Genomic DNA, 17,199 nt, shown 5'->3' with positions numbered 1-17,199 from the left:
TTGGGGAAGCATGTTCATTACAGATTTGAACATATCTTCATGAAAAAATTTCCGCAAGTGCTCATTTCTCTGTCATCGTGACCTAGAGTTTGTTCAAAAACAGTTTGTATTTGGGTATTTTGTGTGATGTATTAAGGAAAGTAAGAGCTGAAGTAAGGATGGATAAAATCACTAACAGTAGACGGGTGAATTTGAAAAGTTACTTCCGGAAATAATACAAAGATTTACATTGTAATTCCAGGTGTATTCAGGAATAACTCGTAATTGAAACTCTAGTAACTATGACACACACCAGTAAATGCAGAATCAGAAATGGGAGAATGGAGATCATGTAAAATTTAAACTTTCTTATAAAATAATTATAAAAATCAGTCGTTTAAAACTCTTTAAATTAGGTTAAAAAATAACTTCTAATGAAGTGTAAAATATCATAGAAGCAGTTAGCAAAGGCGTAAAGTAAGAAATTTAACCGTGAAGATTATCCTGACTAGGTGCCAGAAATACTGCAAATTCTACAACTGTAGCTTTGTGTCAGGTTTTCCAAATTTTTCACATAATTTTGTACTGATCGATTTACGTGGCAAATTTTGCAACGACAACAATTCATCAATCCCAGATATCGCTCTCAAATCGGATTTCTTCTTGGACCATTAATCATTAAGGAGTCTAAAGAGACAAATCGTTGACATAACTTTTCCCTACTAGATTGAAGCAAACTCTTAATTCGTAAGCAATCATAAATAGAAACGCTAAACACAAGGAGAGTCTCTGTGGGGTTAACTAACTAGTTATAACAAGTCCAATGTTTTCATTTCTTCAATGCAACAATTTCAGAGTGTAAAAGTCATTCGCCCTGACTGGGATTCGAAACCAGATCCCTCAATGTCCGGTCGAGTGCTTTAGCCAGTTCAGCTATCATGTGGTTAAAAGTTACTGTTGCGGCATCTCCCTCAGTTTCTTTGAAATTTTCATTTCTTATCCGGCAACGCTTTCCGACTTTTTTACGAGAGGTGGAAATAAATCAGTACTTAAAACGTAGCATCGTCATTAATCGAAGAATTGATTTGACGCTCATTACACAACATGCTATGTAATCATAGTCCTTTAAGTTGACATTAATCATCATTTACTGCACGCATTTCATCTAGCGGGGTGGTAGGCTAATGCATATGGGCTAATGAGTGGCAGGTTCGGATTTGGGTAATGTCTTTGGAGACTTAGGATTAAAACCAATAAGTGCGAAATTTTATAAACAGGAGCCCATTGCAAATCAAAGTGGGATCAGGGGAAGGCCCTTTATCTTGAATACATAAATGCAAGGTGAGTTTTAACTTAAATCACCGAACCAAGACTTCGGTTGGCATATGTAATGCAAGGTCTTACTCTGTAGTTCATTTTTTCAACACCTGTCTTCATTCATGCGTAGTTATGCAAATGCGTAACAAAATACACCTGATAAAGTCATCCTTTCCTGTTTTCAGAGTTTTCAACAGACATTCTCCCAATATTAGGAAAACTTCTTCGTTAATTATTCAATCCATCCATTTGATATTCATTATCCTTCTGTCGCATTAAATTTTAATCATATTTAATTCTTTATTTTCTGATGTTGCCTATGCTTTGCCACTTTATAGAGCTACTTAATAGACAAGCTGCAACGAAATAAACAGCTTTAAAAGTCATTTCAAGTCTACCGTAGCAGTACGGAGCCGTTACTGATAGAGACGGTCTGTACCTCGTTTGAGTATGTTTTATGTCAGCCGTCTATTTTCCTTTAACCCTATGGTCTCAACTACCAATTCCATGCGGCGTTTAAGTTAATAAATAAATAAAGCGGCCGTAAAAGTAATTCACTCAGATCGTTTCCCCAATGTATGCATTTCAATCCGGCAAAACCTTAATGCCAACCAATAGTGGCTAACGACAGAAGCCAGAGCCTTTAAGAGACAAGGATCACGCTTTGGACGGGAATTTACTCAGTTGTGGCGGCAATCATGTCTTTTCAAGGCCATCTTCAAGATTTCTCTCCATCATGACATATTTCTGGAACACCAATAAGCACTCAAAAACGTACAACTGCGGCTCTAAAAGTGATGTCTTCATATTACTCGCTCTCAAAATGATGTCCTTGCTCTCCCGAATTCCGAAATAAACTCCGTCGTTTTAAGCGTTCTGGCCCCCGTTTTTGACATTTATTTGTTTTAGTTTCGAATTGGTCTCTGGTGCTCATCTCCGCCGGCTCCGCCAAAAAAAACTCCATGTAAGAAATGAATAAAGTAGTAAGCTGGGTAATTTTTCGTTAAAAGACAAATTTTAATCAACTGAAACCAATTCTTCGAAATATTATCAGCCAGCATGATGAATAATTATAAAACCTTTTCAATATCAAATGCCATTCTCATAAGGACCTTCGTAATCCTTTTTTTTCTATTGAACAATTCGGTAGATAATGAAAATTTGCATCTTAATAATTAACGTAGATCAGAACAAGATTACACGTTGCGAGAGAAGGTAAGGCCAATTAAGTGCTAGGACAGGAAAAATTGCCATTTTGTCATGCAAGAATAATTTTACCACATAGGAATCTAAATCAATAGCGATCAAAGAATCATGCATTAGCTATGTGTTGACGAGATTAGTTGACGAAGACATTATTCTACTAAGAAAAATGTCACCTTAAATGTTACCAATTCGAACTTGTTCGCAAAAGGTCATTAATACATTTATGAGAAATATTTTTCTATAGTAGTGAGACATAAAATAAAAGCAGTAGAAAAAAGAAGATTTGGAGGAATGGAAATGTAATGCTACAGACGAAAAACTTAGATGAGATGGACGGAGAGAAAAATCCAGAAAGTATTTTTACGAGGGAAGGAAAGAAGTTTCAAAATGTTAATTAGCAGAAGAGTGAAGACATTTTTACATATTATACTACATAATGCGCGGTCTCCTATAAGTGATAAAGGAAGGAAAAATGAGTGGTAAGAAGCATAGAGATAGTAGACTAAGAATAAACTACGCAGTTCAAGTTCTAGGAATAAATGAAGGTGGTATGGAAATAGAGTAGAACGGCAGAAAACCTACCTTTCTATCGATAACCGCTGACAATTCTATAAACGGTTAAACAGACGGAAATCCTTCCCAATGAGAAAAAACATTTCTCCTTTTTCAACCCATCTATGCACCCATGGGGCTGCACAATGAAAGCAAGTTTCTTTAAGGGAGACCCGCAACACAATACAAGTTTCAGAAGTCCAACTATGGAATTTTTTCCTCTCGAGATTCAAACCCTTCGGCAAATGAGAAGGAAACTTATCAACCTGATGAAATCAATGACTACATCAAGGAATCAACACTCTATTCACGCGATTATGTCATCCGGTAAAGCGCACTAGAGGAAAGGGGCGATGAGAAACTTACTTGCACGGAGAGCGCATTCATTCTTATCCTACAAGGCTCATGGTCAGTTGTATACCGAGCTGAGCCAACGTTAGCAATCGGCTCCTAACATATGTACAGGTACATACACACGAAAACGAATCCACTTTGCCTCGAGAGCACCCGATGTTGAATGGCTGAACGTTTGCCCAAACGACGGACAGATCTGCATGCCTGGTCGGTGGTGGTGCTCAAAGGCTTTCGAAAGAGTTGTCTTTCTCCAGTCGTCACTTCCTCCTCTCTCTTGGAAGGATATCGGGTGCTGGGAAGGAAGAGTGTCCGTTTACGTAGTGATAGAAGTGAGGAGGAAATGGAAGAGGAAGCGCGAGTTTATGGCACATAATTGCTACGAAGTCACCGCTTAAAACTGCTCCAACGGTATGCAAGGTTTCGGAAAATATCTTCCTTGGCGGGTCACGGAAGCAAACATTGACCCTAATGTGGCCACTATAAATCTTACGAATTACAAACACGACATTTGCACACCCTTTAAATTATCACTTTATTTCACCCAAGCCGTGTGATTTTTCGGTTATCAAGTCATCGTCGGGAAACCGCAGGCAACACAAAGGAAATAAACGTCTCCCGTCCCCCTTCCTGATGCGTGTATTTCAGACGTCGTGTAGGGCTTAGTACGAGGCGAGCTCTATCCGCACCTATCAAAACCAAACTCCGGATTGATTACTACATTTTTATAGATATCGTAAAACGAAAAATACCGACGCTTGAGTAGAAAGCAGAGAGTGTTTGAAAATAGAACCATGAGTTACATGTAACCGCGTAAACCATTTATTTCTCTAAAACTAATATTCCTTAAATATTTCACTTATGAATAATTTATTCTAAACTGCAATGCATCGATGATGATTGGCGGAAGTGACGAATATGTACATTATGCGTCCGACACAAAAGTAAAAACGAGGGAAAAGCAGTTTCCCAATTTAATTTGTTGAGCCCTCAGGTTATACTTAGCAACACCGAAAATATACTCCAGAGACTTTATTTTCAACCTAAACTTTTCAGACTTGGCCTGAAGAATTTATAGCATGTAAAAATAGAGGATCTGTATCAACAGCGTCCATTTATATTATATTTATTTTTATACCAAATTAGGGAAAAAGGTATCCTTAAAGGAGATAGATAAAATGTGTCACATTCTCATCGATGCTCGCACATTCTTGTAAATGTTCCAAGCTTTAATATCGTGCAAAATGTAATCGTAGAAAAATTTACCAAAAGGACTCACCGACCATGATGTTTTCACGAACTATTTGCACGTGGTTGTCCCGGTCCGGTCTCGTATGCTCGTGCCAAAATCCGACCACGTGACCCAACTCGTGCACGACAATACCGAACTTGTCACAGTTTTTCCCTATTGATATGGCCTGTGGACCGTTTCCTCTTTTCCCCACAAAAGAGCAGCACCTGAAAAGAAAAATAAAAAGTCAGCTCTTTTAGATGCATTAATCCTATTATATAGCATACCTTTGAACGTGTTATGTCTTAAGAGTTAAAAAAACAAATTCTGCAAGCACGGCACCTTGCCAAATAGTGCCAATATGAGAAGCATGAAAATAAAAGATAGTGTAACCGTATAATTTCATGTTCATCATGTTCTGTTATCAATTGTCATTCATGTTCTGGGCGCAGAGTTATCCCAAGGTAGACGAAAGTTATTATTAATGCGATTAATAAGAAGTTTACAAGTAAAAGAGCTTTGAGTCCAATTCATCGTACCGAAGCAACAGGTTTGAAAATATACATATAAAACATTACGGTAGGGGTGGTTTAGACTGTCGAATGCGTTGAAATCCGCACAGCTTAATTAGTTGCGCAAAATCTTCAGAGCAGCAGTACAATTAAGAACTTGAAATATCGCATTGTAGTCAACTTCGTCTGCACATACTAGCGGCGACGTCACTTTGCCGAAAACCAACACAATGTTACATCCAATTCATGGTTACTTAAATAAACTCTAAATTGAAAATTCCTTGGAAAGGATTTCTCCGCGTTACTTTAGTTTTTCAATTTACTGGATAAATTGATTTTATTTAAAACTAATAAAATGTACTCATTAGGTACATTTTATCCTTATTTAATCGCCAGCAACTTTCCCGTTTGATATTAAATGAGCGAGTTCTAAACTTCAAGTATTGTTCCTTTGAGATTTAATGGTATATATCCATCAGTGCATGGATATTTAGCTTCATGATTAGCAAACTCTGAAGATTGATGATGACATCACCAATCTTCCCCTCTCCATGACTAATTTTTTACTCAATATGCACATTAATCCAGTTTCTGTTCCAAATATTTCTCCTCCAGCCATCTAATCCTCGTTTAATATGGTGAGAAAGCCACGGAGTTCAACTTATTGGGCACGCATTTTATGAATGCGTGCCCAATATTTTATTAATTCTGTCACACTGCATCAAATATTTTAGATCCTCATTTCCGACATCTGGCAGAAATACAAGGAGGCAGGAAAGGTGGATGCAAAGCATTTTAATTAGCGATGAGGTGTTAAAGGCTGTGATAGAGGAGAGAAAATTGTGCAGGCGAATGATGGGAGGAAAATCATAGGAAGGAAAACACACGTTTTATTTATTTATTTTTTATTTTAACTTCTACTACATTTGAGTTAACTCCATCTATCACTACTCTTTGAACCCGACCATTCAAAATGTCTTTAATCCAACCTCAGATATTTTCATCTATGCCATGTGCTTCTAGCTTTGCGAGTAATTATCATGAGGTACTTTGTCAAAGGCTTCCTTAAAATTTAGAAAAATCGCGTCTACCAGAACATTGGTCTCTCCCGAAATAAGAATATCATGAACAAAAAGCGCAAGTTGTGTCTCGCAGGATCTACCCTTTCGGAAACCGTGCTAATTTTTCATTAATAACTTCTGATTATCGAGGTGTCTCACGATCGAACCATCGGTTCCTCCTCGTCTCCATTTTTAAATATTGGTGTTACGTTAGCCGTTTTTCAAACTCTGGGAACCTTGTAATCTGCCAGCGACTTCTTAAATATTATTTCTAGATACGGCGCAATTTCCGAAGCTAGATCCTTAAATATACGAGCGGCTATTTCATCGAGCCCGGAGGATTCATTAGGCTTAATATTTTTCAGCAAACGTTCTTTTCCATTATGTGAGATTTCAATTTCGGGCATCGGTTGACTGGCACTATTTGGTAAGCTATCGGGGTTATTCAGTGAGATATTAGTGGAGACGCTTTGAAAGAAGGAATTTAATGAGTTAGCCTTTTCCAAACTGCTGGTTACTCGTTCGCCTTTATCATTTTTGAGTGACATAAAAGTTGACTTATTTCCCTGAACTTCTCTGACCTATGACCAAAATGCTTTTGGATTCTCTTCAAATTTTCCGCTAACCTTTTCCTTTTCAAGCCTTTTCCCTTAAAGCCATCCGAAATTCATTCTTGGCATTCCCCCGAGGTATCTTATAATCATAAGTGATTATTTCTGTCGCTAGGGATATCACCCCTAATATTTTTCATCTTGGCGTGACATGGCCTTAGACGTCGCAATGCCATTCTAACATCCGCGTTGTACCATCAAGTTTCCCGGCTATCTTTTATAAATGTACTGGGAATGAACGTGTTGCCTGCTGAGCGCGTGATCTCAAGGAAGTGATTCCACGTATCCTCAGTACGTCGGTAATTAATGTCTTTCTTATAACTAGCAAATAGATTCTGTAGCACGCAATTTAGGACATTGTATTCCCTTTCTTTGAACAAGTAAATTTTATTTTTAGGCTTCTTATTTCGGACCCCATGAAGCGAAAATTTAGCATTTACTGCCTTGTGGTCACTAATATCCTTTACAGTTTCTATAGTTAAGACTTTTTCGGGAATATTCGTTGCTAACACATCAAGAATATTATCACCCATAGTAGGTGAAGAGACAAGTTGATTCAATGAGTTAAACGTAAAAGAATTCAATAGCGATTCGCAGATATCTTTGTCTTTAATACCCGTTTTAAAACTATATGTGCTCCAGTCAATAGATGGGACATTGAAATCTCCACCGATCATAACGTCGCGATCATTGTGCTGGGATAAAAATCCTTTGATTTGCTGTTTTGATTCTAGCATTAAATTGACTCTATCGACTAGCGGTCTGTAACATGCGCATACATAAATTATTTCGGATTGGGGACTTATAATTGAGCAGCAAACGCTTTCCAAACCATTACCCGGAATTGCCCCAGCCCTGCTGACGCAAGAATTTTAGACTGCAATAAAGAAAACACCCCCAATTCTATTTGTTCTGTCATTTGTTCGATTTTGTAAATGGACGAGAATTTAGGGAAAATTTCACCGTCAAAAATATCAGTGGATAACCAGCTTTCTGTCCCAATAATTATATCTGCGCCTGTACTTTGAATAAGGAGATGATATTCTGCGACTTTGTTTTTTAATCTTCGGCAATTTACTACCAATAGTAAAATAAAGTAAGTAAAAGTTTTACTTATTAAGTAAAATAAGTAAAAACTCCCATATAAAATTTTCCGTCCGATGCTATCTGATTGGTGTAAAATGAACTATTGCTAGCACTGAACTTCAATTCATTCAGAGCTACAGAATATGTCAGAGAAGAATTATTAGACCCACCAATTGACCTACACGCTGACCTACACTTTAATCTAAAAAAAACATGCAGTGCTCGAATATCCAACCCACTACACACCTGGCGGCCTCAGATGTGTAGTGAACACCAGAACGGTTCAGGGCTTCCTACAAGATAGAATCGCCGGATGAAGGTTGACGAAGGACGCCCCTATGTCCTTGAAGAAAGCACGTAACCTCTGATTGATGTTGGATGGAATGAAGGGAGGAAGCAAGTAAGCGGAATTGAAGAAGACTCAATGCTGTGTTGGGCGTCAGATTTACTTTTGTTAAGAGGGAAAAAAGTGTATCGTTGTTCAGCCTTTGTTCATGCAAACAAACCGTAAACAAAGAATAGAAAATTAATTGAATAGCAGAATATAAAAAATAACAACTTTCTCCAGTGTCAATAAAATTTCTATCAGTATTGGAATATGTGCTCGTGCGTTCTTAAACATTTAATAATTTTTAATTCAACATTTGGAACATCAACTGTACCATATTGAATAGACATTTCGTAAATTAAGATATAATTACGAGTATATATATACGAATGACGATACAACTGAGACTTTGAATGTTTGTTTATTAATAGGAAGAATTTTCAGCTTTCAATTTAATTGTACACAGTGCTTTATTTGAAGGGTTTGACAATATATATATATATATATATATATATATATATATATATATATATATATATATATAATGTAATAATTCCTTTCAACAGATCGTGAGAGTTATAACAACAAGCAACATATTCACTTAAACATTATGAATGACCGCATTAGTTTTTTTAAAATTTTGCCTTCAATGTTTATTAAAGGTTCTAATATTTAGGGTAATTTGACAATGCACTAATTAATGATAAACTTGGACTACAATTTTTATTTTTGCCAAAAAAGGGGCGTGTATGCATGAACAATACACTTATAATATTAAAATGATATTAGGTGAAAATAGGAACATTAGGTAAAAAAATATTAGTATTTTGAACTATTCTGTTGTTTGATTTCCGGTATTCCGCTTATTGAAGGAGAAGATACCGTATTTTGGTTAATAGTAGATTACTCCAGCACCTTCCGACGTATTCAATCAAGGTCAATAAACTTGAATAATATTTACATACATTATAATATGCATACTTCGGCCACAAGAAGGTTTGAATTTGTTGAGTTATTACCTCAATAAAAATTACGGGATTGGACAAATAAGCCCCCATCCATTTACAGAATAACTAGCCAATACAGTTTCCCGATAACTGGAAATTCTTGCCATATTTATTCATATATCATTGTAAGTGTTTCTCTAGAATTAATTAGTTTTTAACCACACTAGCACACACTTGCGTTAACAACTGAAGATAACTTCATTCAACAGGGAATCACTGTACCTAGATATCTTATGTTTCGGCGAGTTTTAACACCGCTCAAAAATATGATATCATGAACTAATTGTTGATTAGATTTTTTAATTCGCTTCCTAGCCATATGCCGTACTAGATGAAAGATAAAGAATTTTAGGCCTTAGATGACGGTATTTGAATTTTGAATGAATAATGAACGACAAAAATTATTGCGAAGATACCACATCGGGTCCGTACTGGCATAAGATTTAAAGTTTCTCACAGAAACAACAACTTACTCTCATGCCGGTGGTGATAACAAAATTTACAAGCGTCCTCACTTAATTCCTCTTACTCCCAAGTTTAGATCAAATTCCTCCAGTAGCTTCAAGGGAAAGCCCTGCCAGCAACCAGACTTCAACTGAAAAGAAACGGTGAAAAACCGAAAGCAACTCACCCACACGGCCTTTCCGTGAACACGATGTAGTTGGGATGGTCCACGCCTCTCTCCACGAACTTCACGCACGTGTGGTTCTCCCAGTGCCGCATGGCCTGCTTGAACAGGGCCTTATGGGCTCCGCTGAAGTTGGCGTCGATCTCGTACGGTATGACCCCGTAATCCCAGACCCGCTCCTTCCGGGCCGTGGCCGCCCTGGACACTCTCCTGCGGTCCCCCCGCGTCCGCCGATAAGACCCGCCACCCCCTCGCTGCCGCTGCCTTGGCCGCACCCACCGCACCCCGTTTCCCCCGTCCTCGCTCTCCGAGCCCTCGTCCACCACCTCCTCCCACTCGTCATCGACGTCGTCCTCCTCCAGGCCCCCTTCCCCAGCTTCCGCACGCCGCCGGTGCGCCTCCTTAGCCAGATGGAGCTCCTCCTCTGTGAAGATCCTCCCCTGGTGTCGGCTCCTTTTCCTGAAAGGATACAAGGCGAGCATTGTATCATTACTGCGACTCAGGAGTCAATACAAAAGAACTTTCACAGGACGCGTTAGCGCGTGCCAAACATTAAAAATTTGGTCAAAACCGCCACTCGTTTACTATATCGAAAATCGAGCAATTGTACGAGGTAGCTGCCTTTCGAGTGTGACCATATCTGGAGCATTATGACTGAAATGCCATTAATATTTGCATTGGCATTGTCCACCGTTATTATTCTCTGATAAACTGCATTTACTGTCGCTATTATTCTCTTAATCGGTTACCGTATGAATTTCGGGAATTAAAAAAAACCGTTTCAATAAAAATCGTTTTGAAAGAAGAGAGAGAGTGACTATTGTTTGAAATCCTTGGCTGGTAGCAAGTGGAAGTACGAAGGCTTCACATACGATTTAATCTACAAGATAAATGAAAATCGCAACAGTTGAATGATGACACAAAGTTAGAACAATTCAAACGACGCATTTTATTGGTTGACTAAACCGCATTCAGGTGGTAAAATGACAACCAGGCACCCCAATTTTGGGAATTCATTTTCATAACACAATTCGTGATCACAACAGTAGATACATCATGCATGACTTTCCGAAAGTTAAAGTACATGGATTGGTTTTAATCATCATAACCCTTATGGATGGTATAACACGCCATATTTGAGGCTTACCGGAATGATGCTGATGCCTTTGGCTCAGCATTTCTCTCTAGATGCAGCGAGTATCTTTAGGAGCGAATTTCTCATTTCGCCGTCGCGTTTCCCCTTTCGGTCCTTTCTCTTTTGGACTGCTGCCTCTAACGGTCATTGTTGTTATCGCTTGAGTTTAAACCCTCGGCATTGCTTACTTTCACTCCTCCACCTTTGGCCTCGGACGATGTTTCCGAAGAGCAATGATAACTTTCATCCCATGGGGAAGGTTCAGTCGAACTTGAAAGCCACCGTAGCCACAGAAATAAGGCTGGGGAAGCCTACTATCTAAGTTAGCCTTGATAAGTGATTCAACCACTTACGTTGTAACGCAAAACCTAACCAAAGTCAATGACTAATCCTAGGACAGGGTTTCTCAACAAAGGGTAAACTACCCTCCTTGTACAAATTTTAGAGGGGCAAGTGGAACTAATTTCCAGAAAAGTGTGATTTCCTGTAGAATACGTGTATGTACAATCTGTTGAATTTTAGTTAGTTTTTAATTTATTATGCCACATCCATAATGTATACTTGCTGACTGTTATTGTATACTGAGCAATGCGATATTTTGGTGGGCGCTGTTCTACTGAACGGAGGGTCCGGGTTCGATTCCGAGTGACTCCTCAGGGCAACCTCACACTTCACCAAGCTATGTGAATTTTAGGGTAACAGTTCTTCCAGTGAAATCATAGGCGGTATAGGGAAAGGAAAGGCCTCCTTGTGCATATGCATAGGAGGGCAATACACATATTATTCGAAATTCACCTTTTGAGCTTCACTATGTATCCTGGGAAAATGGGGAATACTATTCTCAGCCATAATAAAAGGGAGACTGGAGAAAACGAGTTGAGAACCATCGTCCCATGATAAGTGAAAAATCCTAGCCCGGGGCGAGGTCTCGTCCCACAATCTCCGGTTTTTCTGGCCGACGCGCGACCTACCTCACTACCTTGGTCAACTAAATCATAATTTTTTGGATTGAAATTTGCTTGCATGTTGCGAGAAAAAAATAATTTACTTTAATAATTAATATTTAATAAATGTTAATGATGAACGTAGAAGTGCTGTAATTATTAGGATAGGAGACCTTCAGGTGGAGGTGCCATAAGAAGTCTTGGGGCAATTTTGAGTGAGACAAGGTCTAAGGGAAAAGTGGAGGATTGACGAGTATAGAGATATATTTATTTCACTGTTACATAACACTGCCCAATGACTCATACAATGGGCGAAGCATGGCAATTTTAAGCTCTTTCCCCAACCTATCCAACTAAGCATCGGAATATCATTTAGAAACATACAACCGCCAGGACCGTGCTCCTCCCAATAAGGCAGTGCACTAGTCTCCCCACCACAGCAATAACTGCATTTGGTTATTTTGCATCGTTTTCAGTCAGAAGTGTTAAGTTTAAGATATCATTAAGGCTGGTAGAAATCAACTGCAGGCAAGCAATCGAGAAACATGCACATTTAAATGGGATACAAAAGATATTATATGGGTCACGGTATGGTGCGTAGATGGGCAGTACTTCGAGGATGGTTAAGCGAAATAAATACTAAATTAATAGTAATGGCATCATTGGTAAATTAATAGTACCATTGGCTTTTTTGTCAAATATTTTAAGTTGTTAATTCCCCTGTCACCATCATCTTGCATACTATTTGCTTGTTTGGTTGTAGGTAATTAAATCTGAAAAAAATGTTACATTCATTTAACTGATGCTGTCGCTCCATTAGAAACCCTTTAGAGCAAACGCACTTTTTCTATGAATATAATGGTTAGCAAGTATTTGGATTCTGCACCACATTCAGTCGGTGGACTAAGAATTGAGAAATGTAATAAGCTGGTTCCATGGAAGCTACCCAATGCGTAGCATAGCACTACCAATTTCATCGCTCACTTAAATAAAATATATTCATTAATGTAAACCTACATCTTAGAGACTTTGAGCGTCCGTGAAGGAGGTTGGAAGAAGGTCTAAGGGAAATTGGATGGTGTGTTGTTCCACGGGATAATAATGAAGTTATGCCATGATTAAGTTTATCAATAAAGTTTCTTAGACAATTCAAGTCATGAGGAAAATATTTTGTTCATACTTATACTGGAAATATCATTTCTACCACACCGATCCCCGTTTTGAATCGCGCTCAGGTATAGCTCACGGTAAAAATATTTACTACCACGTGAAATTTTTTCCAAGATCTTTGGAGATAAGAAAATACACAAAAAAGATTGAGCATGAAAACTACTTTAGGGTCATAAATAAAAAAAATTCTTAGATATCCGTTTTAATCAATATGTTTCATGTTTATGTAAATTAAGTTGGCTTGGGGGATCCCCCAGGAATGAAAACGTGTGGCAGACGAAAAGAAAATATTGTTTACGGCTGTTTACGGCATTTAACTTTTTTCTGGAACGACTTTATCAACTCATAGATGCCTAAGCAACTGAAGAGAATTACTTGTACTGTCGTTGTAGCTTGGTTTTCCCGATGTTACTGGTATTTGATGAACATGCTATACAATATATTCATAATATTTCCCCTGACTAGGAAAATTATGCATTCCGAGCTATCCATTCACTGTGTGAAAAAAAAAGAATAATTATTCCTTGCTATGACATCGGATGAGATAAGCGGTTGAGGGTAACTTTTTAATCCGGAATTCTTCGTGCTAAATTTCAGGAGTTGCACTTCTTACCTCCAAAAGTAGCCATGATCTTACAGCAAACCCAAAGTTTGATACTCGTCAAATATTTATCTATGGCTAATAGATACCCCATCGCTTTGTCGAAGATTGCTGAAAATAAAATTTAATCAAGGATCGTAGACGGTGGTGTTATTTTGGGGCTTGTAGAGCAGCACTTATGAAATATTAGCCAAGGATCAAGGGAAGGGCATACAGACTGGGACTTCACGGAGAGAGATTAAACTAAATTCAACGGCGTTCCCACGAGTTTTCCTTAATGTTAAGGAAGTGTCCGGGGAGGGAGAGACTTGGGGAGATGATGGAAAATCTGAAGCCCTGAGCCGGTGAACACGGAATAGGCGGGGGCAACGGAGTGTCACCTTCATGTCAGCAATGCGTCACGCTGCGATCACAAGGAGTTCGTCCTATAGACAAGAGCGGCCGGGAAAGGAACGGCAGTGTCAGGAAGCAAGGGATTGTTACGCGCAGGATTGGAATTATTAACCCTCTAAACACGCGCAACGTTTCAGCGAGCCTGAGTCGCAATGACGTTGTTAAGACGAGTTGAGCCAGCACGATTCAGTTCGTATGAGCGTTCAGCGTGAAATGGGCGTCAAAAAGTTAATAGAAGGATCGAGGGAATGCAGTCGTACGACAAGTTTTTAATAGGCAAAATGTGCAATCGATAAGGAATCACAGCCATATCTTAATCCTTTTGACTTTTCCATTACTCCGGTAGTTCATGATTTTATTACGCCTTCTCAACTGGCAGATAGAAAAGTACGTAAAACTGACATATTATGAAATATAATACACGCAATATAATGTTTGCTGGTCCCGTTGGTTACAAGAATTGGCATAAGGCAAATCTAATTACAAATGGCAAGGTAACATACATGGTCCATTATGAAAGTAATGCGCATGATTTTATTTATTTCTCTGGAAAAAGTAGATCAATATTAAAATAGTACTTGTAAAAATGCTTAAAATTCATCATCATATTCCCCCCCAGCATAAATACACTTGCATAGACGTGTTTGCCACGCCTGGAAGGCACTCTGAAACTCATCGACGTGGATTTCTATCCGGAACGTAGATTAAAGTTGTGTGCTTTGTTACATGACATCAAAAACGATGAATAAAATTTTAAATACTGGAATTCGATTTTTCAAACCTATGTGCACATAACATATCTAATAGACAGCACCTTTGAAACAATAATTTATATCGAAATGAACGAATAAAATTTAATTATTTTCTTGGGCAATGAAGTCACCATTAAAGTTTGGCAAATAGCTTACCTAGGTATTGTTAGGAATTATAATAGTTTTGGGCACATATAACGGAGATAAGGAGAAATATACCAAGCAAGATGAATCGGATTTGTGAATAATATATTGAGATAACATATGTTACTTATGCGCAGCGTAAGCCAGCATTATGCAGGCTGTGCACTTTGCATGAATGCCTTTTCAATTTGAGGTCTTATAATATAATAGCTGACCCGGCGAGCTTCGTACCACCTAACAATCAATGAACAGTTTAGTCACACCATTTATAAATCAAAAACGGCTGTACCGATTTTAATCATATTTCACTTGTTATCATAATATAAGGAGAAAAATCAATAAAACAACAAATTTAAGTATAATAATGCCTTGTCAGAAAGGCAGTTTATTTATTTACTCCATTTATTTTATACATTCGGGTTTATTCTCTTGAGTCAAGCACCCTCTAATACATAACATTTTTTGTTTTGTCATCAGGCGCAAGAACCAATAAAGCGGATGGTTTACCAACACGTGAACATGCCACACATGACCATGAGAAAGACATGGGTTTTCTAGATTCAGACCACAAACACTCAACGATTGGCCTTGTGATTTGTTAATCGTCATCGCGAATGCAACAAAAATTGGAAATTGAACTCCTTTAAAATCAAAGGAGATATCGGTCGGGATCATGGGAATCCTCGCAGTGAGAGCTTCCTCATCTTTGAATTTTCCTTCGAGTTTAGTCACGTGAATCACATTAATCATCAGTTTTTTTAATCACCAAACGCGTTCCATTGCATACATTAGGTTGGTTTAGTTTCGAAGGATCATGACCACCGAGCCAGCCTGCAGCTGTTAATTGTGCAGTGATAAGCCAGGCGCATCCAGGAAGTTGAGAAATTCAGATGGATAGTTGGTGACTTCATCTTCGTTTGTTACACAGTCAATAGATTTGAATGAATGCAGAGTACCAACGAGTTCATCCTGAATTACGAAGTTTAAGTATACATATCTTTGTTCTTAGCCGCCAAAATTGCTCGCTCACTCAACCATTTTTTATTTTTGTGGTCATCAATGGTGTATGAGAACACTTTGTTGATGAGCTCATCTTTCGATGAAACGAAATGCAAAACTTCCGAGGAAATCGAATAAATTCACTCAATTCGTCGACAGGAATACGGCCATTACCAATAGCCAACAATTGCCTTTTGGCCATTGCGGACTGTTTCGAATGTTACATGTCACTTGTTCAGAATTTTGTGGATTTAAACGCCGAATGAGCCGTGCGGCAGCCTTCCGACAATGTGGCCGCTGTGCCAGAAGAAGCAACTGCTACCGCAATGTCCGATCTCGCGCGAACAGTGGCCAAAAGCAATAATATGAAGAATGTCTACCTAGTCCCACCAGGGCCATCGAGGAAAAATAAGCCACTATTTCCATCATCAATTGCCTACATTAATGTATCATACACTTCCTTCTGTTGGGGATTCAGCAGGGTACATTCGTTTGAACTGATTGGTCTAATTCATGTCGATCATATTCAAGTTCACGTTCCAATTCTCGATTAAAAGCAACGTTCATTCCACGATCTGGCGCTTCACCAACTGCCGCACGTAACACATGTCTTTAATCAACAGCCTGGTTATGCATCTCCTATCTACCTCAATATCGAGATGAAACTTACATATACATTCGATGTAATATGTCGCATGTAGCATTCATTCTTCTTCGGATGAACTGTATAAATACGGCCAAGAGTATCAGTAGAACGCGTCAGTAGAACGCACTGTACAGGGTTCGTCCGGAAAATAAGTGTACTGAGCTCAGGAAAAAAAAATGTATTACACTTTTACATAACTTAAGCTAATATTCCTCAAAATAGGACCCTTGTGAGTCGATACACTTGTTCCAGCGGCGTTCCCATTCCTGGAACGCTCCCACGAAGGCATCATCGGGAACCTCTCGAAGGCACGTCGTCACGGCCTCTTTTACGGCGTCCAAAGTCCCATATCGCGTTCCTTTTAAACTCCTCTTTATCTTCGGGAACAGAAAGAAGTCCGGTGGTGCCAAGTCCGGGCTGTAGGGCGGGTGCGGCAGTGTTGCCACGCCGTGCTTGGCCAAGAAGTCCGACACGACAAGCGCGGTGTGAGACGGCGCATTGTCGTGATGCAGCCGCCAGATGTTTTTGATCGCTGGCCGGACGCGG

At 38.8% G+C, this 17,199-nt stretch overlaps 1 protein-coding gene across 1 annotated transcript in view; it reads right to left on the bottom strand.

The window, feature by feature from the left end:
* The window catches only part of tok (tolloid-like protein 1 tolkin), a 111,915-nt gene extending 101,703 nt beyond the window's left edge, over nt 1–10,212 (bottom strand). The window contains exons 1-3 of the mRNA XM_071584283.1: nt 10,196–10,212; nt 9,873–10,079; nt 4,685–4,863 (exon numbers count right to left, since the gene is read on the bottom strand). Coding sequence (XP_071440384.1) covers nt 4,685–4,863; nt 9,873–10,079; nt 10,196–10,212 — 403 coding nt within the window. The remainder of the gene's footprint in view (nt 1–4,684; nt 4,864–9,872; nt 10,080–10,195) is intronic.
* Nucleotides 10,213–17,199: the final 6,987 nt, after the last annotated feature.

This window comes from Hetaerina americana, unplaced genomic scaffold (genome assembly GCF_022747635.1).
Source record: "Hetaerina americana unplaced genomic scaffold, ioHetAmer1.1.p SCAF_17, whole genome shotgun sequence".
Classification (NCBI taxonomy): domain Eukaryota; kingdom Metazoa; phylum Arthropoda; class Insecta; order Odonata; family Calopterygidae; genus Hetaerina; species Hetaerina americana.
This window is presented reverse-complemented; position numbering and strand designations above follow the sequence as displayed.